Source organism: Bubalus kerabau, chromosome 4, assembly GCF_029407905.1.
Source record: "Bubalus kerabau isolate K-KA32 ecotype Philippines breed swamp buffalo chromosome 4, PCC_UOA_SB_1v2, whole genome shotgun sequence".
NCBI classification, from domain to species: domain Eukaryota; kingdom Metazoa; phylum Chordata; class Mammalia; order Artiodactyla; family Bovidae; genus Bubalus; species Bubalus kerabau.
In genome coordinates, this window is record NC_073627.1 from 175,650,239 (window position 1) to 175,676,432 (window position 26,194).

General features: G+C 45.9%; 2 protein-coding genes across 7 annotated transcripts in view; one reads left to right on the forward strand and one right to left on the reverse strand.

Moving 5' to 3' along the window:
* ASTN2 (astrotactin 2) overlaps positions 1 to 26,194 on the reverse strand; it is a 1,029,079-nt gene that overhangs the window by 213,025 nt on the left and 789,860 nt on the right. The window contains exon 1 of one of the 3 annotated variants that reach the window (XM_055579470.1): positions 7,682 to 8,619. The exons of 1 other annotated variant lie outside the window; for it this stretch is intronic. The gene's annotated coding sequence lies outside the window, so the exon portion shown is untranslated. Of the gene's footprint in view, positions 1 to 7,681; positions 8,620 to 26,194 lie in introns of those variants that run through there. One more of the 3 variants, XM_055579469.1, reaches the window with a different exon arrangement.
* TRIM32 (tripartite motif containing 32) lies at positions 13,924 to 26,189 on the forward strand. 4 transcript variants are annotated; one of them, XM_055579468.1, is made up of 2 exons: positions 13,924 to 14,337; positions 23,075 to 26,189. In XM_055579468.1, the coding sequence occupies exon 2, from the start codon at positions 23,155 to 23,157 to the stop codon at positions 25,114 to 25,116; it is 1,962 nt and encodes a 653-aa protein (XP_055435443.1). In that variant the 5' UTR covers positions 13,924 to 14,337; positions 23,075 to 23,154; the 3' UTR covers positions 25,117 to 26,189. The 4 variants fall into 4 exon arrangements, with proteins under 4 accessions (XP_055435443.1, XP_055435441.1, XP_055435440.1 ...); XM_055579466.1 differs by lacking the exon at positions 13,924 to 14,337 and adding an exon at positions 14,377 to 14,505 and having other exon boundaries at positions 23,078 to 26,189; XM_055579465.1 differs by lacking the exon at positions 13,924 to 14,337 and adding an exon at positions 14,439 to 14,505.

A 26,194-nucleotide genomic window follows, 5' to 3' on the forward strand; every position in this document is an offset into this window, starting at 1 on the left:
TTGAGAAAAATTCTGCACCTTGACATTTCTATTGGAAATCATATATATACACTAATGATTTTTCTCTTTCAAAAAAAAAAATTAAACATTTCATATCTCTGTCTGCTGAAAAGGCTTGCTGAAAGTAATGGTAACCTAACAACAATAAATACCCTTAATACCCAGATTCTTGTTTTTAAATATCATTTTCCACTAAAAGGAACACAAGATTCTTGGAAACATTCCTTATTCTAAGTCTGGGATAGGCATGGTACAAGCTGAGCCTAGGACATCTTGCTGTGCCAAAAAGAATACTGCTGCCAAACACCAATGTGGTCATTTCAAAGTGATAGGGAGACCAGTTTAGAGGGGCTCACACAGGCCAAATGTTGAACAAAGTGAACAATGACTGATTAAAATAGATCAGATAAATGCATTTCCTGTAATTCATAGCATTCCTCAAACCAAAGCCATAGCCAAAACCCAAGCTGCAAAAACAAACAAAAATTCTCTGTTCACCACTGGGGATGCCTCAGAGATCAGCTCATTACTCTGAAAATTGGTAAAAGAATCGAGTAGTAGTCAAGATATTACCACATGAACTGGATTTCAAGGTAACCACAACTTACTTTATGCAAGTATTGCAGTTAATACAAGCGGAAGAATGACAGAATTAGAAAGTTACCATTTTGCAATCCTAATAAAATAATACATCTAGGCAGCTTTCACTGAATGCTAAAAACCATTAGGAGAAAGGCTGATGGGAAATGTTCTAATGAATGGGTCAGATTCACAGCACCTCAAGCCGCTCAACCTTACCTTCACTAAAAGTAAAAACCAGACATTAATATGATATGATACCATAGGAAGTACATGACACAATCTGTAAACTCCAGCTGGTGATTAGGCACGTGGATAGAATTCAATGGTCTATAAATTCATATATGGAAAAAATGTACATCCTGGAACTTCCATGGCAGTCTAATGGTTAAGACTCTGCACATCCACTACAGGGGACGTGGTTTTAATCCTTGGTCTGGGAACTAAGATCCCACATGCCCAGTAGAGAGGCCAAAAAAATCTTTATTTTCAGTATCCTCTAAATCCAATTTAGAACCTTAAATTATGAATGCAGGCAACTACAGTATAGTAGCACTTCCTACGGCTCTGATGCAATCAAACTCACATATTTTTTTCATCACAGTAGAGTTGTTACAAATCTCTCTAAACATTTACATTAAACACTATTTAGAAATCATGATAGTTGCTAGACTCTCAACTAGATCTTGTCCTACATAAAGGAGCACATGCTTTGCTACATTGCACATTTGGTAAAATGAAACACAATGGTCTACAAAAGAAAGAAATCATAAAGATATAATTATACTTCATTTTATGCATTTGAAACCATTTCTCTGAGAAGGCAGTCTAGGGTTTTCATTATTCTACAAAAGTCCAAGGGACAAAATAATTAGTGACGAATCTTTAGGAGAGAATAGCAAGTTTAAAAACTCCATGGGTAAGTCATCAGGTAAATCTGAGAAGTGGAAAATTATTTTTAAAAAATTAGAAAATATAAAAAGAAAAAACATGAGTCAATGTCTTCAAGAAATAATAGCATAGGTTGAATTATAGATAACTGCTGCTGCTGCTAAGTCGCTTCAGTCGTGTCCGACTCTGTGTGACCCCATAGATGGCAGCCCATCAGGCTCCCCTGTCCCTGGGATTCTCCAGGCAAGAACACTGGAGTGGGTTGCCATTTCCTTCTCCAATGCATTACAGATTAAAAGAGACCTAGTACAGTATGGGTAGAAGGCAATGGCACCCCACTCCAGTACTCTTGCCTGGAAAATCCCATGGACAGAGGAGCCTGGTGGGCTGCAGTCCACGGGGTTGCTAAGAGTTGGACATGACTGAGCGACTTCACTTTCACTTTTCACTTTCATGCATTGGAGAAGGAAATGGCAACCCACTCCAGTGTTCTTGCCTGGAGAATCCCAGGGACGGGGGAGCCTGGTGGGCTGCCATTTATGGGGTCGCACAGAGTCGGACACGACTGAAGCAACTTGGCAGCAGCAGCAATACAGTATGGAGACATTTTGATCCTTATTTAAACATATCTACTATACAAAGATATTTTGAAGTAATTAGGGGAATTTGAACATGAACTGCTAGATGTGATGATGATGTTGAGATGATGTTAAAGCATAATGATCTGTTAGAGATGCATACTGTATTTACAGGAGGGATGATAGGATATCTGGGGTTTACTTTAAAAGACTCCAGAAGCAAAAAAGCAAACTGAAGGTGAAAAATGGCTGAGGCAACACTGGCAAAATATTGACAACAATATTTGCAGGGTGACAGGCACAAAATGATTCACTATCCCATTTTCTCTCCTTGTATGTGTTCTTTTCTCAATAAAACACTGAGAAAAAGTGGGTCGCCAAAAGTATTACACAACATCAGTAAAGGCAATTATTGCTGGGGAGTAGCACCTATATTATGTACTCACCTGACGCTTTATTCTAAATGTACTTTCCTCACCTATATTATGTTTTTTCAAAAATACTATAATAACTTATAATGGAAAATAACCTGAAAAAATACACATACTAAATCACCTTGCTGTATAGCAGAAGCTAATGCAATATTGTAAATCAACTAATTTAATTTTTAAAAATAATAATATTTTCCTACTCTTAGAAAGGGTTTTTCTAGGTGGCATTCATGGTAAAGAATCTACCTGTCAGTGCAAGAGATGTGGGTTTGAGCTCTGGGTTGGCAGATCCCCTGGAGTAGGAAATGGCAACCCGCTCTAGCATTCTTGCCTGGAAAATTCCATGGACAGAAGCACATGGCAGGTTATAGTCCATGGAATCACAAAGAGCTGGACACAACTGAGCACATATTTTTTAGAAAAAGGCTTCCCTGATGGCTCAGTGGTAAAGAATCCACCTGCCAATGCAGGAGAAGCAAGAGACATGGGTTAAATCTCTGGGATGGGAATATCCCTTAGAGAAGGAAATGACAACCCACTCCATTATTCTTGCCTGGGAAATCCCATGGACAGAGGGGCTTCAGTTCAGTCGCTCAGTCCTGTCCGACTCTTTGTGACTCCATGGACTGTAGCAATGCCAGGCCTCCCTGTCCATCACCAACTCCTGGAGCCTGCTCAAACTTATGTCCATTGAGTCTGTGATGCCATTCAACCATCTTCTAGTCTGGAGTCCCCTTCTCCTCCTGCCTTCAAACTTGCCCAGCATCAGGGTCTATTCCAATGAGTCAGTTCTGTGCATCAGAAGGCCAAAGTATTGGAGTTTCAGCATCAGTCCTTCCAATGAATATTCAGGACTGAATGGTTGGATCTCCTTGCAGTCCAAGGGACTCTCAAGAGTCTTCTCCAACACCACTGGTCAAAAGCATAAATTCTTTGGCATTCATTCTTTATGGTCCAGTCCTCAAGTCCATACATGACTACTGGAAAAACCATAGCTTTGACTAGATGGACCTTTGTTGGCAAAGTAATGTCTGCTTTTTAATCTGTTGTCTAGGTTGGTCACAGCTCCTCTTCCAAGGAGCAAGTGCCTTTTAATTTCATGGCTGCAGTCACCATCTGCAATGATTTTGGAGATCAACAAAACAAAGTCTGTCACTGTTTCCATTGTTTCCCCATCTATTTGCCATGAAGTGATGGGACTGGATGTCATGATCTTCATTTTTTGAATGCTGAGTTTTAAATCAGCTTTTTCACTCTCCTTTCACTTTCATCAAGAGGCTCTTTAGTTCTTCTTCACTTTCTGCCATAAGGGTGGTGTCATCTGCATATCTGAGGTTATTGATATTTCTCCCAGCAATCTTGATTCCAGTTTGTGCTTCATCGAGCCCAGCATTTCTCATGATGTACTTTGCATATAAGTTAAATATGCAGGGTGACAATATACAGCCTTGACCTACTCCCTTCCCAATTTGGAACCAGTCCATTGTTTCATGTCTGGTTCTAACTCTTGCTTTTTGACCTGAATACAGATTTCTCAGGAGGCAGGTAAGGTAGTCTGGTATTCCCATCTCTTTCAGAGTTTTCCACAGTTTATTGAGATGCACACAGTCAAAGCCTTTGGCATAATCAATAAAGCAGAGTAGATGTTTTTCTGGAACTCTCTTGTTTTTTTTTTTTGATGATACAACAGATGTTGGCAATTTGGTCTCTGGTTCCTATGACTTTTCTAAATTCAGCTTGAACATATGGAGGTTCTCAGTTCATGTACTGTTGAAGTCTTGCTTGGAGAATTTTGAGCATTACTTTACTAGCGTGTGAGAGGAGTGCAATTGTGAGGTAGTTTGAGCATTCTTGGGCATTGCCTTTCTTTGGGGTTGGAATGAAAACTGACCTTTTCCAGTCCTGTGGCCACTGCTGAGTTTTCCAAATTTGCTGACATATTGAGTGCAGCACTTTCACAGTATCATCTTTTAGGACTTGAAGTAGCTCAGCTAGAATTCCATCACCTCCACTAGCTTTGCTTATAGTGATGCTTCCTAAGGCCCATTTGACTTTGCATTCCAGGATGTCTGGCTCTAGTGATCACATCATCATGGTTATCTAGGTCATGAAGATCTTTTTTGTACAGTTCTTGTGTGTATTCTTGCCACCCCGTCTTAATATCTTCTGCTTCTGTTAGGTCCATACTGTTTCTGTCCTTTACTGCGCCCATCTTTGCATGAAATGTTCCCTTGGTATCTCTTATTTTCTTGAAGAGATCGCTAATCTTTCCCATTGTATTGTTTTCCTCTGTTTCTTTGCACTGATCACTGAAGAAGGCTTCCTTATCTCTCCTTGCCATTCTTTGGAACTCTGCATTCAGATGCTTATATCTCTCCTCCTTCGCCTTCGCCTTTCGCTTCTCTTCTTTTCATAGCTGTTTGTAAGGCCTCCCCAGACAAGCATTTTGCCTTTTTGTGTTTCTTCTTCTTGGGGATGGTTTTGATCATCACCTTCTGTACAATGTCACGAACCTCCGTCCATAGTTCATCAGGCACTCTGTCTATCAGATCTAATCCCTTAAATCTATTTCTCACTTCCACTGTATAATCATAAGGGATTTGATTTAGGTCATACCTGAATGGTCTGGCAGTTTTCCCTACTTTCTTCAACTTAGGTCTACATTTTGCAATAAGGAGTGCATGATCTGAGCCAAAGTCAGCTCCCCGTCTTGTTTTTGCTGACTGTATAGAGCTTCTCCATCTTTGGCTGCAAAGAATATAATCAATCTGATTTCGGTGTTGACCATCTGGTGATGTCCATGTGTAGAGTCTTCTCTTGTGTCATTGGAAGAGGGTGTTTGCTATGACCAGTGCGTTCTCTTGACAAAACTCTATTAGCCTTTGCCCTGCTTCATCATGTACTCCAAGGGCAAATTTGCCTGTTACTCCAGGTATTTCTTGACTTCCTACTTTTGCATTCCAGTCCCCTATGATGAAAAAAAATCTTTCTTTGGTGTTACTTCTAGAAGGTCTTGTAGGTCACCACAGAACCGTTCAACTTCAGCTTCTTTGGCATTAGTGATTGGGGCATAGACTTGGATTACTGTGAAATCGAATGGTTTGCTTTGAAAATGAACAGAGATCATTCTGTCATTTTTGAGATTGCACCAAGTACTGCATTTCGGGACTATGATGGCTACTCCATTTCTTCTAAGGGATACTTGCCCACGGTAGTAGCTATAACAGTCATCAGAATTAAATTCACCTAGTGAAAACAGTGTCAGACTTTATTTTTTTGGGCTTGAAAATCACTGCAGATGGTGACTGCAGCCATGAAATTAAAAGATGCTTACTCCTTGGAAGGAAAGTTATGACCAACCTAGAGAGCATATTCAAAAGCAGAGACATTACTTTGTCAACAAAGGTCCGTCTACTCAAGGCTATGGTTTTTCCTGTGGTCATGTATGGATGTGAGAGTTGGACTGGGAAGAAGGCTGAGCACCGAAGAATTGATGCTTTTGAACTGTGGTGTTGGAGAAGTCTCTTGAGAGTCCCTTGGATGCAAGGAGATCCAACCAGTCCATTCTGAAGGAGATCAGCCCTGGGATTTCTTTGGAAGGAATGATGCTAAAGCTGAAACTCCAGTACTTTGGCCACCTCATGCAAAGAGTTGACTCATTGGAAAAGACTGTGATGCTGGGAGGGATTGGGGGCAAGAGGAGAAGGGGACGACAGAGGATGAGATGGCTGGATGGCATCACTGACTCGATGGACGTGAGTCTGAGTGAACTCCAGGAGTTGGTGATGGACAGGGAGGCCTGGCGTGCTGCGATTCATGGGGTCACAAAGAGTCGGACACGACTGAGCGACTGAACTGAACTGATTCTGGTTCATTTTAGTTCACTGATTCCTAAAATGTCAATGTTCACTCTTGCCATCTCCTGCTTGACCACTTCCAATTTCCAAAGAGTAAATTTAATCAGGGAAGTGAGGGAAAGCAGAAAGAAAGGAAAACAGTCTAGCAAGAGAAAATAATAATTTAGCCATTAAACAAAGTCAAGTAGTTCCTCAAGGTCTATAGATAATATTCTGAGCCATATCCTTTGAGCTGTTTTGCAGATACTGAAACCTGCCCCCAGATGGAAAAAGTTAACTTCACACTGCCCACAAGTACATGGTCCCCAGATGGGTTGAATCGAGACAGCCAATGATATTGACTCTGGATTACCTTATCAATTAGAGGAATGCCTACAAAGCTGATCACACACCCTACAACACACCCTCCCCCCCCCCCCCCCGCCCCGACCTTCACCTTGTCTTTAAGAACCTTTCCCTGAAACCCACTGGGGTTCCAGACTTCTGAGCACTAAATACCTGGACCCCTTGCCCTGTGCCCTGCAATAAACACTGCACTTTGCTTCACCACAACCTGTGTCTGCAGATTGGCTTTATTGCCCATGGGCAAGCAGACCCAGGTTTGGTTCAGTAACACTTTATCCACACAAGTTCAGACCACTACAGACTCGATCTGGTCCATGCATGGAAGTGTGCATTATGCTAAAATAAAGATTCAAAGTCCTAAACCAGCTGTTTCCATATCAGTACAAAGAAATAAATCAAAACAAAGGAAAGCACAAAACCTCCCTGTGTAAGGACATTTACACAGTCTTACTTGTGATGGTTAAATGTTTAAAAATGGGCTTGTCAATTTGACAAGTTATTATGGAGCCAGTTTATAGGATTTCAAACATTATTCCATATTAGAGAAAAAATAATGTTGTATGTAAGAACAGTATGTAAGAACTGTTATGTCTCACAAGCTTTTTTTATTTCTCACAAGTATGTAAGAACAGATTAAAAAGGAACTTGGTAAATATTTACATTTACATGAATATAACCAACATAAGGATTATATTAAGGTGTTGGATAAAGTTGACCCTTTAAAAATTCTTTTATGCTGTAAATTTAAATCAAATTCAAACATTTGCTGAGCATCTACTAGGTATCGAGTGTAGGCTAGGTTGAGAAACACACAAGGATAGACTAGGACATACAGAGATTAGAGTCAGTTTCAGCAGAGAGTAGATACGTGACAGACAGATGGAAGGATAGAAATGGACATAAGTAGAATAAGACTGAGAGGGAGAGAAGAAAGGAGAGAGGGACGGGGAGAGGTGAGTCAGAGGGAAGGAGGCTCTACGACGACCCGTGATGATCTTACCTCCTGATACACACAGCTGGTTATAACCTTCCACTTGAGTAATTTGCTTTCAGCCAATAGAATACAGCAACATTGAGAGGTGCCACTTCTGTGATCAGGTTACAAAAGACTGTGACCTCTCTTTTGCTGGTTTTGATGAAACAAGCTGTTTTGGAGAGGCTCCTGGGGCAAGGAGGAGAAGGAAATGGCAACCCACGCCAGTATTCTTGCCTGGAGAATCCCAGGGACAGAGGAGCCTGGTGGGCTGCTGTCTATGGGGTCGCACAGAGTCGGACACGCCTGAAGCGACTTAGCAGCAGCAGCTGGGGCAAGGAGCTGAGGGCAGCCTCCAGCCAAAAAGCTAGCAAGGAAACGAAGTCCTCGGTCCAACCACAACCAAGTGATTTTAGAGACTGATCCTTCCCAAAACTTTCAGCTGAGACCCCAGCCCTGGTCAATAACTTGACTGAAGCCTCGTGACAGACCATGAAGCAGATCCAGTTCAGCTGTGCTCAGATTCCTCCCTCACAGAACCTGTGAGATGAGAAATCTGTGTTGTTGTAAAGCACAGAAGTTTGGGGGTAGTTTGTTATCTGGTGATAAGTATAAGTAATATAGATATGTAGATAAAATTTTCCATTATTTCATTAAAATTCTAGCAGTTATAAATTTCTAGACTCAGACAAATGGGTTAGGATGCATTAGAGTTTTAATTCCTTAGATTTTCTACTTTATTTTGCATAAACAAGGCATTTATCTCTTGCCTCAGCATTCAGCTGCTAGCATGCGAAGCAAAAGAGAACATTTTGCCATAATGTGTGTGTTGGCCGCTCAGTCGTGTCCGACTCCTTGTGACCCCATGGACTGTAGCCCACCAGGCTCCTCTGTCCACGGAATTCTCCAGGCAATAAATAATACTGGAGTAGGTTGTCGTTCCCTTCTCCAGGGCATCTTCCTGACCCAGGGAGCGAACCCAGGTTTCCTGAATCGGAGGCAGATTGTTTATCAACTCAGCCACTAGGGAAGCCCCTTTGTCATAACAGTGATAATAATAATGACAATAACAGTTACTGTTCACTGAGCACTAACTCGGGCAGGGCTCTAAAAACTTTGGATCTATTAAATCATCTACCACTTACAACATGAGGTGTGTGTGTGTGCTTAGTCGCTCAGTCATGTCCAGCTCTGCGACCCCATAGACTGTAGCCCGCCAGGCTCCTCTGTCCATGGGGACTCTCCAGGCCAGAATACTGGAGTGGGTTGCCATGCCTTCCTCCAGGGGATCTTCCCAACCCAGGGATTGAACCCACATCTCATGTCCCCTGCACTGGCAGGCAGGTTCTTTACCACCAATGCTACCTACTACTATTCCCATTTTGCAGAGGTTGAAAATTAAGTGCAGAAAGGCTAGGTAAGTTGTCCAAGGTTACCCAGTTTGTCAGTTGCAGCAAATTCCCAAACGTCACTTCAAATCATTTAATCTATTCCCCAAAATGACCTTTCAGGTGGGTGGAACTGGGGTTCCAACCCAGGTTTGTCTGACTCTGAAGCCCTCCACTGCACAATGATGGACTTAATAAGCAAACCTAATAATAATAAATGCAATGCAATGAACATTACTGCACATTAGGCAGTATCCTAATACGAAAGTACTTAACATCCGTATCTTATTTTGTTCCCCACAATGCTGTGAGTTAGCCGTTGTTATCACTATTTTAAAGAGAATAAATGAGAGGTTAAACTGCACATCGTCTTATAAATGCAGAAAGCAGTACTTAGCTGATAAGGGGATGTTATCAATTAAATTGTGTCCCCCTCCCCCCCAAAAAAAGATATACTGAAATCCTGCTGCTGCTGCTGCTAAGTCACTTCAGTCGTGTCTGACTCTGTGCGACCCGATAGATGGAAGCCCACCAGGCTCCCCAGTCCCTAACCTCCAGAATGTCAGTATATGACTAAAAATAAGGTTGTTGCAGAGGAATTCGTTAAGATGAAGTCACCCTGGAGTTTTAATTGGTTAACATGGAGATCATAATCTAATAGAACAGGTGTCCCTATAAGAAGACACAGATGTGAATGAAAAATGTTGCCTGCTGCATCAGTAGACAAAGGATATTGTAGCCATCAGGTCAGCAGTTGTTGCTGACCACCTCCAACTAAAGACCTGAGGGGATTCAGGATAGAGAAGAGTAGGCTACTGGCCCTAGACAGTTCAGGTGCAAATCGAAGGAATGCTTTCAATGAAGCCAGATTCTCATATCTTCCCATACATAAAAGAGCAGTAAATTCACTAACTCAAAACTCAGGTTTTCTTTAACTATAATCTTTTGATGTTCCAACTATCTGGATTTTGTTGCAAAGCTACTATCTATCCTGGTTCCTCCCTTACTTCTTGTGAGCAGCCCTCAGAGCTATCAGAGACACTGTCTTCTGAGCTTCAGTCCTCAGATTGTCAGCCAAGTAAAATAAAATTCTCAACTTTTAGGCTGTGCATTTTTTTTTTTTTCAGTCAACAGAGATCCACACAAAGAGAATACCATGTAAAGACAGAGACACACAGGGGGGAAAAAATGACCATATAAAGCTGGAGGCTGAGATAGGAGTTTTGTTACCATGAACCAAGGAACACCTGGGGTCACCAGAAGCTGGAAGAGAACTGAGTCTCCTCCCTAGAGAGTTCAGAGAATGTCTTGCCCCACTGCCACATTGATTTCAGACTTCTAGCCTCCGGAACACTGAGGGAATACATTTCCCTGTTTCACCCCACCCAGTCTGTGACTCTCTGTTACAACAGCCCAAGGAAACTGATACAAGTGCTATGAATGTTAAATGAAAAAAAAAAAGTTATGGTAAAATGCTGAATAAAGTACTCCACATACAGTATTTTTAAAATGTCTCTGTATGTGGAAAACTAATAATGTGTCAAGGATATGCAAAGCCAGAAAATTAAATGCATTTCCCTAGGGTGTTTATTTTACTTGGAGATTTTTGTGGGAAGCAAGGTAATTAACTTGTGAGTAATTTAAACATTTTTTTAAGGCAAACAGTTTTTTTTGTTTATTTTGTTTTTTTTTTTTTAAGAGAAAAGAAAGATTTTTGTTGTTTGCTTTTCGAACACATAATTGGATTACACTCCCAGACTGTCAGGAGTACCATTAGCTCTTCTCTATAATAGGGGAAGTTCAGTTCAGTTCAGTCGCTCAGTCATGTCCAACTCTTTGCGACCCCATGAATCGCAGCATGCCAGGCCTCCCTGTCCATCACCAACTCCCAGAGTTCACCCAAACTCATGTCCATTGAGTCGGTGATGCCATCCAGCCATCTCATCCTCTGTTGTCCCCTTCTCCTCCTGCCCCCAATCCCTCCCAGCATCAGAGTCTTTTCCAATGAGTCAACTCTTTGCATCAGGTGGCCAAAGTATTAGAGTTTTAGCTTTAGCATCAGTCCTTCGAAAGAACACCCAGGATGATAGGGGAAAGCTCAGTATAAAAATAGGATGAGTCCTGAATTGAGACTATGGCTTGTAACTGTGATTTTCATCAAATAGGGTGCTAACTCCCCACCTGGTCTAAGAAGGAGGTATAGGTGAGGTCTTAACTCTCCCATCTCCCCTACCTGCAACACAGTGGCTGGTAGAAGAATGGGAGGCTTAGAGAGGCTCCTTCTCATTTTGGTGAAACCCGCTGCACTAAGTCTCCAACATGGCAGAAACCCAGGGCAGAGGGCAGTCCCTCATTTTCACTGGCAATGCTGCTCAGAAAAGCTCACCTGAGTGTCTTTGCCTTAGTAGGACCAAGCTCTATGGTCATAATGACAAGCAACTGCCCTGCTTTCCTTGAATAATTGAGAAATGGAATGTGTGCTTAGTCGCTCAGTTGTGTCCGACACTTTGAGACCCCATGGACTGTAGCCCACCAGGCTCCTCTGTCCATGGGATTCTCCAGGCAAGAATACTGGAGTGGGTAGCCAAGTCCTCCTCCAGGGCATCTTTCCAACCCAGGAATCAAACCCAGGTCTCCTGCATTGCAAACAGATTCTTAGGGTCTGACCCACCAGGGAAACTTGAGAAATGGAATATCGCCTGCCGTATCAGTAAACAAGGATGTCACAGTTATCGGTGATTGCAGCCCTCCAATATGAGTTGGTGAGCCCTAAGGGCACTCAGGAAGGAGAAGAATACCTGCCCACAGGGAGGCCTGGCGTGCTGCGATTCATGGGGTTGCAAAGAGTTGGACACGACTGAGCGACTGAACTGACTGAAGATCCATCAGGCTGCAGTCACTCCCTACAGTGAGCCCCAAGGGAGCTCAGGATGTGAAACGCAGGATACTGGCTCAATAGCGGAGATGCACACAAAAGGGGTGACTTCAGTGAGTTCAGACTCTTGCATCTTCCCAGGCCGCTGTTTTGTTTTGGTTTGGTTTAGTCGCCTGGTCCTGACTGATTCTTTGTGACCCCATGGACTCATGCAAGCCCACCAGGATCTTCTGTCCATGGCATTCTCCGGCAAGAATACTGTAGTGGGTTGCCATTTCCCTCTCCATACCATGCATAGAAAAGCTCTAAATTCCTTAACTTGGGATATCTGGTTTTCTTTCTTTGCCAATAATCTTTTGATGTTCAGACTACCTGCCCTTTGCTGTAAAACTTCTATATAACCTGGCTCTTCCTCTCCCCTCTTAGAGGAAGTTCATTCAGGATCTCTTGAGATACTGTATCCTGGGCCTGAAGTCCTAAAAGTTTTCACCAAATAAAATATAGCTCTCAATTTTTAGGTTGTGAATATTTTTAAAGTTGACATTTCTAAATATCACTTCTCTCTTTTGAGGCTTAAAAACAAAACTTACTTAATAAAATAGAAAGATAGCTGGTCTGGGTAGTCTTTGGACAGAGGTTTATAGCATGTCATGGGCCTAACTGACCTGGGTTTGTACTCCTTCCCAGAAGGTGACTGTAGACAAGTCATTTAATCTTGCTGAGCATTGGTTGCTTCTTTTGTAAGATAAAGTAACTGATGCCTACTTGAATCATTTTTTAGAAGATTAATTGTGACATAGGACAACATCTACGGAGTGCTTGATATATTGCTGCTGTTCATAAAACAGTCCATTCTTATCCGATTGACCCCACTCAGTTATTTTGCAGCTAAAATAACTCTAGGTTAGATGGGATGTGATTTGCCTAAGGTCACATTTCTGAGTCTGACTCACTCAGCAACTTCTACGTGCTGGACACAGTGCTAACAGATATGACAACAAATAGGCATTGTCCTTCAGGGAGATCACAGCCGACTGGTGACAATCGCAGGGAAGTGTGTAATTAAAGCCCAGCCTGGTATATGCTTTGTGAGAAATTATCAACTTGCAATTACTTGCTGAGCATGCTGTGAGCATACCCTTAATTAAATGCAAACCACTATATATTAATAACCTCAGTTAATCCCACAGCAAACCTCATTTTCACTTAGAAATAAAGAAATGGGCAGAGAGATTAATCATGGTTAAGAGAGGCAGGGTTCTCAGAATCAGGTTCCAATCTGGGCTTAATGCTTATGAGTATGGGGCCGTGTTACTTTAATCACCTGGGCATCAGTTGTTTGCCTCACAGGGTCATTGGGAAGATTAAGTGAACTGTGCATGTGAAGAGTTTGATGGCAGCACAACACTTAGGTTACTGTTTGTGGTTGTTGCTTTGTCATTGTGAAGAGTCGCTTTACCTACCCTGGATATCAAATCCAAGCCCATCCTCCTTCCAACCTCTTCCTATTCCTAAACTATACTGTATAGTCACCCACAGGAACCTGTGGTGGTGGTGGTAGTGGTTTACTTGCTAAGTCGTGTCTGACTCTTGCAACCCCATGGACTGTAGCCCAAATCTCTGAACCTGAGATCTCCCAGGCTAGAATACTGGAGTGGGTTGCCATTTCCTTCTCCAGGGGATTCGTCAGGGTATCCTCCGAACCCTGGGATTGAACCTGTCTCTCCTGCATGGCAGGGGGAGTTTTTACCGCTGAGCTGCCAGGGATTGTAGCTGAACCAACTATCCAGGGGCTACAGGTCCTCACCAGCCAACAGGCTAGACCATTTCTCACCTGTGAAGATGCTTACCTTTCCTGGCTGCCCCAAAACTAGACTTGGGTTTAGGCTCCTGGGAAGCTTCAATCTGCAGGGATAGATTGCAGAGAGTGTTCCTACGTCTACCTCCCCTGTCGGCCTCCCAGCTGAGCAGGAGTAGGAATCCTTCATAAAGGCAATTTGCTCATCAGATAAGCTTATCTGTAGGCTGCACTGCATATCACCGGGAGAAGAGCCGCGAAGCACTATGGTTCTAAACACAGCCAGGTTCTGTGCTTGCCCCAGAGTGAACGTGTGAACGTTGTGGTCTTTCCTTGGCCCATTTCTCAGATGGCAAAGCTGAGGTGGAGAGAGGTCTTTATGAGAGATGCCAAGCCTTGACTGAGGACCACTCCTGGAGGCTACGGTTTAGCGAAGCGGTTGACACAGACTGCACTCAGAAACACGAGTTCCGGTTTAGCTCCCGACTTGCTGAGTGAACTTGGGCCTCGGTTTCTTCAACCGTACAACGGAGACAGAAAACTGAAATACGTGTCCTCAAGACACCTAGTTCCTTGCGGAGGGTTAGCTCACCGTTACCTGACCGTTGGGCCGCGAACTCAGGTCCGCCCGCCTACAACCCCCAGCATGCCTTGGGGTGGGCGGGTGGAGGTGACGGACAGGCAGCTCTACGAATTGGCGCCCGCCAAAAGGCGTACGTTGGCGCGTGCGCAGAGGGCGGCGGGCCGGTGGGCTGGCAGCGGCGGACGCGTCGGAGCCGCGGGCGGTCAGGTAGGGGGCGGGATGGAGGGTGGGGGATGCGGGACCGCGGCCGGAGTCGCGGGCGGTGGCCGAGCGGCGCGACGGTGGGCTGTGACGGCGTGCAGCTGTCGGTCCACGCCAGAATGGCAGAGCCTGGGGGACCGGATCTGAGGGGCAGGACCGTGGTGGGTGTATGTGGGGAGGGGCGCCGGGGGTGGGTTGCTAGAGGCAGGCTCGGGGCGAACTCGCGGGGGCTGAGGAGCTCGGAGGAGATGCAGCCCGGGAGGGGAGCGAGGGGTTCCGAGATTCGCGGTGCAGCATCTCGGGAGGTATGAGGTAATGTGGGGCCCTGAGGGGAGACGGGTGCAGCATCTGAGAGATGGGAGGGGACCAGAGGGCCCTGGAAGGATCAAGGGTGCAGAATCTCGGCAGTATGAAGGGACTGGGGAGCCTCGATGAGATTCGGGGTGCAGAATCTCAGGTGATTTGAGAGAGTCTGGGGGCAGTAGGCTTTGAGCGGGGTGAGATCTGAAGTCAGAGGGAGCAGAGTCCGGGGCTAGTCTAATTGCCGAGAAGGAAGCGTTTTCCCCGAGTGGAATCTGAGGAAGATCGAGGGGCTGAGTTCTTCAGGGGATCAGCGAGAAGCAAGGTCTCTTCAGCAGGAAGAAGACACTTGCCTGAGGTTTGAAGCGACACATGGCATGGGTGGGGAAAAAAGGAAGGAGCAAGGCTTGGGGGTGGAGGCGGGAAGGGAGGCAGGGTCCCTGATGGCACCCAGAGGGTGGGGGCTCAGATTGAGGCAGAGCACAGATCTAAGGTGTGGGATCGGGTGTTTAACTGCGATGCAGGGCTGAAGGCTGCAGCGACTTGGAAATAGATGAAAATCCCCTTTGTCTGGGGATTCCAGGACACATGAGGGAGGAGTTGGTGGGGGTTGCAGTGAAGACCCCCCAAAGGCTGGGATTCTTAGGAGAGTTGAGAACAAGATTTAGCAAGGGTGGAACGGTGGGGTGGACAGGTACTGGCTGGTCTGTAGAATTAAGAGACTTTATAGAGTTATGGGTTGGTGTCTTGGATTACAAAAGGAATTTTCCTGAAGTCTCTAAATAGGAAGCAAAGGGAGTTCTGGGGACCCAAAGACCTAGAAGCAATGTATGAAACTGTCTATGAGTGTGTGAAGTTTCGCAGAGTTCAGGGATTCAGCAAGAAAGTCCTCACCCCTTACAATCAGGACTCCTAATGGAACCTGAGTTTCCCTGCAAGGGGCAGACTCTCCCTCACTTGTTAACCAGACATCTCTCATTATGTGTGTCAGCTGGTAAAGAATCCGCCTGCAATGCGGGAGGCCAGGGTTCGATCCCTGGGTTGGGAAGATCCCCTGGAGAAGGGAAAGGCTTCTGGAGAATTCCATGGAGTGTATAGTTGATGGGGTCGCAAAGAGTTGGACATGACTGAGTGACTTTCACTTCACCTCATCATGAGGCAGCCTTGGTGTGACTACTCATTCCACTCTGAACGTGGACCCACTGAAAATGGTTGGCTTCAGAGGAAAAGAGAATGGCCAGTCATAAAGCAGGAGACTATTCAAGGTCATCTGCCCAAGCTCCTCTTTGTGTGTCCCTCCAAGCTGTGGTGACAGAGAGTATGCGAGACCTCCAGGGAATGAGGAACCTGAGGTCAGGTCTTATCTTCCTTATCAGTTATATAAGTAGATAGAATTATTTCTACAGAAGGTGCATAACAGTGGCTCTGTGAATGAGGTGTTTGAACTGGGAGACAAGAAAAAGGGATATCAGAAGCATTGAGCATTTAGTCCTGTGCCAAGTTCTAAAGAAATGGTCCTAACTGGCAGTGGTTTTGTCCCCCAGGGGGCATCTGGCAATGTCTGGACACATTCTTGGTTGTCACATTTGGGGTGTGGAGTACCTCCGGCCCCTAATAGGTAGACATCAGGAATACTATTAAACATCCTACAGAGCACTGAACAGCCTCCACAACAAAAGAAGTATCTGGCCCAAAATGTCAACAGTGCCAAAGCCGAGGAACTCTGCTCTAGAGTCACATATCCTGGATTCAGATCTTGGGTCTATCTCTTCCTGACTGTGTGATCTTGAGTGAGTTACTTAAACTCCCCATGCTTGGCTCTTCATCTGTAAAACGGGTTTAGTAACAGGACCTATGTCATAGATTACTGTGATGGTAATCTATAAGAAGGTAAATTAGAATGCTTAGTGTCTGGTGCATAGTAAGTACATAGTGATTTAGTAGTTTTTAACTTTCATATCTGCTTTCTTTACTCAGTTTTCATAACGGCCCTACTAAGCAAACTACAGTATTCAGTTTTACATGTAAGGAAACTAAGGCTAAGGCAGTGACTTGTCCAAGGTTCCATAGCTAGAGAGAGCAAAAACAGGCTCATATTCAGATCTCTGTAACCTGGTATATTCTCTCTTTCCTTGCTTTTTCTTTGCTGGGACCTGCTCAGTCTTACTATATCTATCTCAGCCCATTCCTCTTTCATGAAAGGACTGCCCAGTCTGTGTCACTATCAAATTGAACTCTAAAGGGAATAAATCCATCTGCCTAGGTAGGGAGTAGCCCCGGACTTTGTTCTTGATTTGCTCTTAGACCAGGACCCGTGGGTGCATAAGGGGAGGAGCTTATTGTTGGCAGACAGGATGAGGTGCAAGAAACTAGAGGATGAGGTACGGAGGCCATTGGCTAGAAAAATCACTTCATAGCAGGGGCCGAGGCTGATGGCACCCATACTCTGGAAAGTAACTACTGTTCTGAATGATCTCTCGTGGGCTTCTTTCCCTTGGGACAGAATAACGATATCTGCTCTGTCAGCTCGAGGACTAGCTGCAGTTCAGAAACAGGGTAGGACCTCATCGGAAGACCGGAGACTCAGCTGGAATATCCGTGCAAACCCCTAGTGAAGATGTGTCATGGAAACTGAGTCAGGCCGGGAATCAGAGATCTGAAGTTCAAAATCCTTCCTCTGCTGCTAATTTACTAGGTGTTCATGGGCAAGTACTTGCTCTTATCAATATCAGTCTATTGAAAACAAAAATAACTACCATTTATTGGGTGTGCATTATCTCAGTTAATCCTGCCGATGGTCTTACTAACAATCCAGGTGCTATTCTACATTTTACAGATGAAAAAACGAACAGCTTGAATGATTTACCCAAGGCTCCATACCAAATTGCAAAGCAGGGATGTGAGTCCAGATCTATCGGACTTACAAGTTACATTATACTAGTTTTAGTAGGAAGGTGTTTCCAAAACTAAAGAGCCCTCTGGAGAGTGGTTGATGGTCAAGTGTTTTCCAGGCCCTTGAAATGGATCTTTGTCCACATATACTGACATGCTGCCTCTGTGACTCTACCTCCCTTAGTTCCTTCGAGTACAATAGTCAGATTTAAGAAGCCATTCTTAGGTGTCTTTACCAAGCTCGGAGCCAGAGCACCTAGAGCTAATGGTAGTGTCCTCAGCTAGAAAACTGTAATACATCTTTTGAATAGGTGTGTTTTTTATGGCTGGGAGTCGACACACCTGGATGTGAATCTTAGTTCTACTGCTTAGTAGCTTTGAGACCTTGGGCAGGTTGCTTTTCTTTGAGCCTAGTTTCCTTATTTAAAAGAGGAATAACACATACGTCACATAGTGATGACAAGAGGTAATTTGTAAAAAGTGCCTGACTTTCAGTGAATGGTGCTTTGAGAGCTAGCAATTATGAGAGGAAGCTGATGCCAGAAGGGGACTGAGTGTAGCTTTGCCAAGTCTGTGAACCTAAGCAGCCCCCTCCGGTCTCCCCCAAATCCCCCTCCCCTCCTGTACCTTTCCCAGGAGCCGCTTCCTGATCCTTTCATCAAAATTTCATGATTAAATGGGTGTGTGTTATATGCAGAGAAAGGAGCTCAGAGTTGAGTGGGTTGAGATGAATTGGAAGTTGCCCAAAAAGACTGCTGACTTTCCCCTTGTCCTATATTCCTTGCATCACCCGAAGATGCAGAAATCCTTTCTCAGTCCTACAGTTTTGGAGGACAGTAAGACAGACAAGTGTTTTTCCAGCAGACTCCATTATTGATTTAACCTGCCTCTGACCTGCTGTAACTAGAGTTTTCTTTCCCACAGACATGTCCTCCTGGGTTGTTTTGTGTGTCCCAAACAGGTGCAGCTGTGGGGTCATGCTTGCATTTCCCTATAAGTACCTACTTGTGGAGTTTATCTTAGCTCTTGGCAGGTACCTTAAATGCCCTGAGTAATCTGACATTCAGAATCCTCTCCCGGCTACAGAACTGGATGAGTGTCGGATGAACACCTCACTGAATTTCTTAACATCAGCTCTGCTAGCCACTCCTGGAGAGTGACCGTCATGCACTTGATAGGCACTCGATTCAAGCTGGAGGAATAAATAAGGTTTATAAAGCTGTCATGAAATGTGAAAGCCTTGCAAAAAATCCAAACCAGGGGAGCGTATCAGTAATAGGATGAACTTTCATGTCCTGTCAGAGAAAGTGCAGGTAGTTTCAAATGTTTTCTAGTTTCTATGTGAAGAGCTCTGTTCCTGTCTATTTTTGCTCAAAATTGTATCCCCAGTGTTTTCATGGAGCTGGGCTCATAGTATGTGCTCAGTGAAGATCTGTTGTTTAATTAATTGCTTAAAGTCCTCCAGTTCTGTTCATAGCCTAAGTCCCCTAAGGGGCTAACAGAGGTATAGGGAACAGACACTATCTCATGGTAGGGATTCAAGCATTGGGTGGAGATTTGAAGGTCATCTCTAATCCTTTGATTCTGAGATCAGTGAAAACAATCTCCAGAGAAAGTTCAGAATTTTAATTTTTGAAATGTATTATCCGATGTCTTGGGTACTGTCACCTTTTGAAAAGTGCCTATTCATTCCTTCTCATTGGCTGGCAGCCACTGCCGCTGCCCCTGCTACTACTAAAAAACTATTATTTATTGCATAGTTAATTGTGTACCCCTCTTGGTATTTTCTGCACAAGAGAAGCTGTGAATTCACATGCCCATCAGTTTCTGACATGGATAGTGTCCTCAAATCAAATTCCTTCAGAGCTGAACAGTTCATTAGCAATCTTTATGTGCCTTTATCAGAGAAGGCGATGGCACCCCACTCCAGTACTCTTGCCTGGAAAATCCCATGGACGGAGGAGCCTGGTAGGCTGCAGTCCATGGGGTCGCTGAGGGTCGGACACACTGAGTGACTTTACTTTCACTTTTCACTTTCATACATTGGAGAAGGAAATGGCAACCCACTCCAGTGTTCTTGCCTGGAGAATCCCAGGGACGGGAGAGCCTGCTGGGCTGCCGTCTATGGGGTCGCACAGAGTTGGACATGACTGAAGTGACTTAGCAGCAGCAGCAGCAGTATGTGCCTTTATATGTCGTAAGAGTAAAGATTCTTCATCCTTTCCAATGCAGTTTGTAAACTGAATGCTTTGCTCATCCTGGTACTAATGTTAATAGTGTTCTGATTGTTACTAAAATTATGATACAGAGCAATTTTTCTCTGCATATCTGCCAGTTTCCAGGCTAAACACTTTATATGCATTATCCCTAATTATCACAATAAACTGCTTATAAAGCAAGAAAACAGGTTTAGTGAGGTTAAATAACTTGCCTCCTGGCCCACAACTTGTAAATGACATGCTGATTTGATCCCAGTTCTGTCTGACTTCAAGGTTCATGGGTTTTTGTTATTATTCTGCTCCCAAATTCATGGACTGGGAAAGGCTAGTGGTGCCAAAAGCAGCCAGGGTTTGACTACAGAATTTTCCTGAGTCTTAGGGCAGCTGGAACAAAAACAGCTTAAGGGGTGGATTCTTATCTGGTGCTGAATCAGAGCTAGGCTAATATCACTATGAAGTGCGCAGTATGAATCAGGAGATCAAAGAAATTAGTCGGGGGGTGGGGTAAGCTGAGGTGAGATGAAGTGACAGTGACGGGTCAGGAGTTGACAGTACAAAGTGCACAACAGGAGACACATTCGTAGTATCAGGAAGGCAGCCAGAATTATCAAGAACAGGTTGAGGTTCGTTCTGATTGGTTTTAGATTTCACAGCTGGCAGAAAATGGGCAGCTAACTTAAAGACTTGGGATGATACGATAGTTCCTTTCACAGGTACATCTTTTCAAGGGAAATTGAGTTCAAATTGACTTCCCATCTGAATTCCTTTTGGTTTTAACCAGGTGTATCTTTCTGGAAGAGAGGAGCCGTATCTGCATGTCACATAGCTGCGTATTAGACGAGGGTCCTGCTGAAAGCAGTGTTCTCAAGTTCCCAAGACATGGCTCAGGCCTTTTTCAGGTCTGAGGCTATCTCCATGCCTGATGCTTTAGTGATGGGACTTCATGCTTCCTGGCAAAGCACGGCAGCTTTAGGAAAGGAATCCTTGATGTTCTCTTCTGCCTCAGAGAGCCTGGTGGAGCTGCAGACAGCTGAGATATTTTGGGACATAGACGTGGGCATAGTAAATTCATTTTTTTAAGTGGATGGCTTGAAGAGGGAGGCAGGAAGCTTTTTAATTGAAGGAGGTGGTATGATATTTCAGAAAACTGGAGAAAGAATGTGCTGGTATTTTTACAAGTTGGCAGACTTGTTTAATTAGTGATCTGCAGTGCCAGTTCTGAGAAGAACAGATGTCCCCGTGCATTGTGAGGTGACATGCTCTGGATCCAGATACCAAATGTTGCCCTCAGTCTGCTGTCCCAGGTGATGAGAGGGAGAGCTGAAGCTATTGGTTTAGAATTGAGGATGTTTGCATGGATCCTGAGTTGAGGTTTCTAGCCATATTTCTATACTATTGCACCCAGACCCATGACATTTAAGTCTTTAGCATTCACAGCTTCAGATGTTCACATGAGACCTTTTAGGTTCATGACAGGTGGTAATGTGTTATTTTTGTTGAGGCATGGATTTGAGTTGTAATAGGTTGCCAGGCTGGTGTGTGGGAGTGGGTCACTCAACTAATAAATCAATCTAATCCACTCTATGGCAGCTAAACCGCATTCTTTATTAATTGTGGAGAAAATTATATGCTATAAGGCAGCATTTCTGAGAGTATGGTCCAGAGACCAATGTTAATAAGTGTTATGTGACAGGAAAAGAAAAAGCTTGAAGTAATGTTGGGTTAAACAAAGGTATCGGTTCTGTATGCTTCCCCCATGTTTGTACCATGTGACCCTGAGCCAGTTTTTCTGAGCCTTAGCTTCTTCATCTGTAAAATATGGTAATAAAAATAGTATCTGCATCCCAGGGTCATTATGAAGATTAAATGAGATTAAGTGTATGGAGCATCTGGGCCTTCCCAGGTGGCACAGTGGTAACAAATCTGCCTGCCAATGCAGGAGACGCAGGTTCGATCCCTGGGCTGGGAAGATCCCTTAAAGGAGGAAATAGCAACCAGCTCCAGTGTTCTCGCAGGGAAAGTTCTATGGACAGAGGAACCTGGCGAGCTATAGCCCATGGGGTCACAGAGTCAGACATGACTAAGCACCTGGGTGCACACAATAATGGAGCATCTAGCCTGATGTCTAGCATATAGTAGGCACTAGATGTATACTCTTTCTCTTCCAGTAGAAGGAAAATGGGATTTCAGGGAGGCTGGATAGACCTTAGACAAATGGTTCATGGCCGCTCCTAAATATCTTTCAGACTGTGATGCAAAGCTAAATACGGGGGGACAATTTGTAATACGTATTTCCACACAGACTCCACTATGGGTGGAGAAAGAATTGATGCCATTTGCAAAGCTTTCCTCAGCTTGCTGCATTGCCTTTAAAACCAGGCTAGCTTCTCTTCCTCCTCCTGCTCCTTGACGGTTGACCATCTGCAGATCACAAGACTGCACAGGTGCAGCTGTAGGATTTGCATTTAAGAAGCGCTGGATTTATCCTTGTGCTTCACCTTGCTGGAATTATTCATTCTACTTTTGGGGTATAAATTGACACTGACATAAGGCTGCAGAGCACTGGGATGTCTGTGGTTCTACTTCTTGAGCATATGTGGATGGAGGAGGGTGGGAGAATTCATGGCATGTACTGCTTGGGGGGTGGGGGTGGGGTGGGGGTGTGTTTCAGACCAAAAATAAACTGTCCTGATAAGGCACTACCATTTCTCAGATCATCTGGGCTTGAGTCTCTGGCCTTCTTAGCTCTACCTCTTCCCACCCCAGTCCACTTGGCTAACAAATCTTAGTGATCGTACTTATGCATATTGCTCAAAGGCATCTTCTTTCCGTTTCCACAACCTGCTCCCTAGTTCAGGCTTCCCGGAACCTTTGCCAGGCAATTTTGCAGTATCTTCCAAACTAGTTTCTCTCCCTTTTCCCCGACTCCATTCAACCTATGATCATATCAGTTCCCTGCTCCAAAACATGCACTGTTTCTCTATGTCCATCAGAAGGAAGTTCCACTGTCTCATTTTGACTCTGAAAACTCCTTATAATCATTCCCCAGTCTGCCCTTCCACGCCCGTCAGCGACTGAATGAGTGATGGTCACGATCCACTACATGTTTCTTGAGTGAATGAACTCACAGAGGCAGGGGAATAATGGCTTCTTTTTCTCTTTAGCAGGGTTTGTCTCTCCAGAGCATGAACGCTCAGCCGTTCAGTCCCGGGTGGTGCTAGCAGGCCCCTTGGAAAGAAGAGTCATGGCCGCGGCCGCAGCCTCTCACCTGAACCTGGACGCGCTACGGGAAGTGCTGGAATGCCCCATCTGCATGGAGTCCTTCACGGAGGAGCAGCTGCGGCCCAAACTCCTGCACTGCGGCCACACCATCTGCTGCCAGTGCCTGGAGAAGTTCCTGGCCAGCAGCATCAACGGCGTCCGCTGTCCCTTTTGCAGCAAGATCACCCTCATCACCAGCCTGGCCCAGCTGACCGATAACCTGACGGTGCTGAAGATCATCGACAAGACGGGGCTCAGTGAGGCGGTGGGGCTGCTCATGTGCCGCTCCTGCGGACGGCGGCTGCCGCGGCAGTTCTGCCGTAGCTGCGGTGTGGTGGTGTGCGAGCCGTGCCGGGAGGCGGAGCACCCATCGCCGGGGCACTGCACGCTCCCGGTCAAAGAGGCTGCGGAGGAGCGGCGGCGGGACTTCGGCCAGAAGTTGGCGCGTCTGCGGGAGCTCATGGGAGAGCTGCAGCGGCGGAAGGTGGCCTTGGAAGGCGTCTCCAAGGACCTTCAGGCCCGGTATAAGGCGGTCCTCCAGGAGTACGGGCACGAGGAACGCAGGGTCCAGGAAGAGCTGGCTCGCTCCCGAAAATTCTTCACGGGCTCGGTGGCCGAGGTGGAGAAGTCCAACAGTCAGGTGGTGGAGGAGCAGAGCTACCTGCTGAACATCGCCGAGGTGCAGGCTGTGTCCCGCTGCGACTACTTCCTGGCCAAGATCAAGCAGGCCGACGTGGCGCTCCTGGAAGAGGCGGCCGACGAGGAGGAGCCCGAGCTCACCGCCAGCTTGCCCCGGGAGCTCACCCTGCAGGACGTGGAGCTCCTCAAGGTCGGCCACGTCGGCCCCCTCCAGATCGGGCAGGCGGTCAAGAAGCCCCGGACGGTCAACATGGAAGACTCGTGGGCCATGGAGGCGGCGGCTTCTGCAGCCCCTTCCTCAGTTACCTTTAGAGAGATGGACGTGAGCCCCGAGGACATGGGGGCCAGCCCGAGGGCCTCGCCTGCCAAGCAGCGGGGTTCCGACCCGGCTGCCAACATCCAGCAGTGCCTCTTTCTCAGGAAGATGGGGGCCAAAGGCAGCACCCCGGGCATGTTCAACCTCCCGGTCAGTCTCTACGTGACCAGTCAAGGCGAGGTGCTGGTTGCTGACCGCGGCAACTACCGCATACAAGTCTTTACCCGCAAAGGCTTTCTGAAGGAAATCCGCCGCAGCTCCAGCGCCATGGATAGCTTTGTGCTGAGCTTCTTTGGGGCCGACCCGCCCAACCTCACTCCTCTGTCAGTGGCCATGAACTGCCACGGGCTGGTCGGCGTGACTGACAGCTACGACAACTCGCTCAAGGTGTACACCTTGGACGGCCACTGCGTGGCCTGCCACCGCAGCCAGCTGAGCAAACCCTGGGGCGTCACAGCCCTCCCGTCCGGCCAGTTTGTGGTGACGGACGTGGAAGGTGGCAAGCTCTGGTGCTTCACGGTTGACCGGGGCGCGGGGGTGGTCAAATACAGCTGCCTCTGCAGCGCCGTGCGGCCCAAGTTTGTCGCCTGTGATGCTGAAGGCACCGTCTACTTCACCCAGGGCCTGGGTCTCAACCTGGAGAACTGGCAGAACGAGCACCACCTGGAGGGCGGCTTCTCCATCGGCTCCGTGGGCCCCGACGGACAGCTGGGGCGCCAGATCAGCCACTTCTTCTCGGAGAACGAGGATTTCCGCTGCATCACCGGCATGTGTGTGGACGCCCGTGGCGATCTCATCGTGGCTGACAGCAGTCGCAAGGAAATCCTCCACTTCCCCAAGGGTGGGGGCTACAGTGTCCTTATTCGAGAGGGGCTCACCTGTCCGGTGGGCATTGCCCTCACTCCAAAGGGGCAGCTGCTGGTCCTGGACTGTTGGGATCATTGTATCAAGATTTACAGCTACCATCTGAGAAGATACTCTACCCCTTAGGGGCTGGGGAATATCCGTTTCTTCTGCTCCCCAACCACCTACCCTTCCCTTGTCTCTTGGTTGTTGGCAATACTGTAGAGTAGACTTGGCCTGTGTCTTGACTCCAAATGGCTAGTCCTAGAAGTTTAGAAGCTCTGACTTTTAGCATTGTTGTTGTTGTTGTTTTAAATTTGTATTCTTTCCTCTCAAAGTTTAGAGCTTTAACAGATGCAGTATCCCCCATAGGACATGTGATTTGAGGTTAGCTGACATTTGATTAGAACATAGGCCCTTCCAAGGCTTCAGTAGAGAGCCTTCTGCCCCTGTATTTGAAATCGTCCCTTGTACTGAGTCCTTGTTGATTTCCCCCTCTCTTGGCTGTGGTAGCTGGTCCCTTCCTGCCTTCCTGCTCTAACAGGCTCCGTCGGTGGCGCTTTCCCTTTAACGCGCTGCATTCAGTGTGCACGCTGCAGTGGGACCTGCTTCACCTTTCCAAGACGCTCAGACATCACACCCCTGTGACGTGGTGTCTCAGGTCTGACCGCCTTTACCGGTCTGAGAGACCGTTCGCTTACTGCCACCATGGGAGCCCCACACTCCCCACTGGGAAGCAGTACTTTCCTGGCTCTAGGGGTTTTGCGATATCTTGGATTGGTTTCTAATTTCAGGTGCGACCAAGAATCTAGGGCAGAAAATGGATTGACCCCCGTTGGTTGGTGTTGAAGACTTTAGCCTGGGAATCGCTTGCCTTTTAAAGGAGTACGTGGATTGGAAAAGTTACGCCAAAGCACAGGAAGATGGAAATAAAAATAAATGCTACTATAGTCAGTAGACATTAATGAGTAGTCTCTAGAGCGCATCCATTTTTCATATTAACCTCTATCCACTGACCTGTGGTAGGAGCTGTCTGCGGAATTGTACAGCACAGGCCAGGGCCAAGAAAGTGGGGAGGTGGACGCATCTCATTTTCATTACTAAAACAAAACTGTTGGGTCCTCATTGTGCATTTTCCCCAAGTGAGTGCATAATTTTTGGTTGCGGGATTTATTTCCATCCCTCTATCAAGCATTAAATAATTGATAACTGTTTCTTCATCACT

Bases quoted from the DNA above. Each gene is read 5' to 3' on its own strand.
- TRIM32 (XM_055579468.1), top strand. From the start codon at position 23,155: ATGGCCGCGGCCGCAGCCTCTCACCTGAACCTGGACGCGCTACGGGAA.